General features: G+C 42.8%; 1 protein-coding gene across 1 annotated transcript; it reads left to right on the forward strand.

The window, feature by feature from the left end:
* Window positions 1-957, forward strand: LOC124236296 (olfactory receptor 10G2). Its single transcript, XM_046655173.1, has one exon. It carries the CDS (start codon window positions 1-3, stop codon window positions 955-957), a length of 957 nt encoding a protein of 318 aa, XP_046511129.1.
* The last annotated feature ends 1296 nt before the right edge of the window (window positions 958-2253 follow it).

The following is a 2253-nucleotide window of genomic DNA, read 5'->3' on the forward strand; positions in this document are numbered from 1 at the left end:
ATGAGAAAGACCAAAAACACACCTCTGGACACTGTGGTGACAGACTTCATTCTCCTGGGCTTGTCTCACCCCCCGAATCTGAGGACCCTCCTCTTCCTGGTCTTCTTCTGCATTTACTTCCTGACTCAGCTGGGAAATCTGCTCATTCTGCTCACTGTGTGGGCTGACCCAAAGCTCCATGCTCGGCCCATGTACATTCTTCTGGGTGTGCTCTCATTTCTGGACATGTGGCTCTCCTCAGTCATCGTTCCTCGGCTAATATTGGATTTTACTCCTGCCAGCAAAGCAATCCCATTTGCTGGCTGTGTGGCTCAATTGTATTTCTTTCACTTCCTGGGCAGCACCCAGTGCTTCCTCTATACCTTGATGGCCTATGACAGGTACCTGGCAATATGCCACCCTCTGCGCTACTCTGTGCTCATGAATGGGAGGTTATGTACCATGCTTGTAGCTGGAACATGGGTGGCCGGCTCCATCCATGGGTCTATCCAGGCCACCCTGACATTCCGCCTGCCCTACTGTGGGCCCAACCAGGTGGATTACTTTTTCTGTGATATCCCCGCAGTATTGAGACTGGCTTGTGCTGACATGACTGTCAATGAGCTTGTGACCTTTGTGGACATTGGGGTAGTGGCTGCCAGTTGTTTCATGTTGATTCTGCTCTCCTATGCCAACATAGTCCATGCCATCCTGAAGATCCGCACTGCTGATGGGCGGCAACGGGCCTTCTCCACCTGTGGCTCCCACCTAACCGTGGTCACAGTCTACTATGTCCCCTGCATTTTCATCTACCTTCGGGCTGGCTCCAAGAGCCCCCTGGATGGGGCAGTGGCTGTGTTTTACACTGCTGTCACTCCATTACTGAACCCCCTCATCTATACACTGAGGAACCAGGAAGTGAAGTCTGCTCTGAAGAGAATAACAGCAGGTCGAGGGGCTGCGAGTGCAAATAAGTAACTACAGGCTCAGGGACTACCTACATCACCATTGCTACCATTTTTTTCAGCTACTGCCACATGGGGCAAATGCTCCATCAACTGTTAATGATTAACACTCAGTGACACTCAAACAAAACTGAACTGAATTTAACTCTGTTTAGAAGAAACTTCTGAATTCTTTAGACTCATAATCTTTTCATCTCGTTAAGTTGGTTCAAATTGTTTTACATTGTTTTTTAATAAATAAATGGATACACTATTTAATATACCACCTCCTGACTACCTTGTGAGATAAGAAAATGCTTTATCAAAGGTTGACTAGGATGAGAGTGTATCAACCTGGTATATTATGCCAGAAGATGTGAAAGAGAGAAAATGACTCAATGCTAGCCTTATCCCCTTTTCATTCTCTTTGCCTGTTAACTCTAGACTTCTAAAAATTCTGTGTTTCTTTGCTTTTGCATGGCATTAACTCTCTCAAGCACTTGAACTTGTAAATACTGGATCATTTATATTTCCTTCCCTTTCCTCACTCTCCCCTTGTGCTAAGACATGAAATTCCGTGCCCTCCACCTTTAGAACACCCTGAGGAGCCAGGGTTTGAACTTAGAATCATCTGACTCCCAGGTCCATACACAGCTACTGTTCCTTGAACGTGACAACTGAGCTGAGTTCCCAGTTTGACTCACAATAATTCTAAATACCTTGATTCCTCCCTCTGGAAAAGGTTTGCTCCAACTTCTAGCACCCAACCTTCTTCCAGGTGGAAATGGAAGGTCAGATAGAGGAAAGAATTCCTACTGGCAGAGATATAAATTATAAAAGAGAGGTGATCCTGCTTCTTGAAAATCTCTGTGGTAGAAAAACATGTGGTTTAGAAACTTAAGACTTTAGGGGAAAATAGCTGTGGAAATGAAGTCAGAATGAAGCTATAAAAGCCTTTTTGGATACTCCTCATAATCACTAAATTAAATACAAAGATAGTATATTTAGTAAAGAGAATATCAATAACTTACATGTCTTCAAATTTAGATATTTGGCATTGCACAGTTCATTTCCATTTACCATTCACTACTTGCTAGAAGTTTTTTAGACTCTATCTCCCTCATAGTTTCAATGAGGAACTTGAATTTTTATTTTTACTAGTGAACACATGTTAAAGGTCATTTATTTCAATGTTAGATCCTCCATTCAAATGTTCAGTATCTTTCTGATTTTATGTGTTGGAGTTCCACTGTGAACCTAGATGCATTTGAGAAATTTGAAAGATTGAATCTCTTTGGACAATTGGACTTGTAGTCTTATAATCATCCAA

Source organism: Equus quagga, chromosome 2 (assembly GCF_021613505.1).
Source record: "Equus quagga isolate Etosha38 chromosome 2, UCLA_HA_Equagga_1.0, whole genome shotgun sequence".
In the NCBI taxonomy this organism is placed as follows: domain Eukaryota; kingdom Metazoa; phylum Chordata; class Mammalia; order Perissodactyla; family Equidae; genus Equus; species Equus quagga.

Excerpts from the sequence above, each read along its gene's own strand:
- LOC124236296 (XM_046655173.1), top strand. The coding sequence starts at position 1 with ATGAGAAAGACCAAAAACACACCTCTGGACACTGTGGTGACAGACTTC.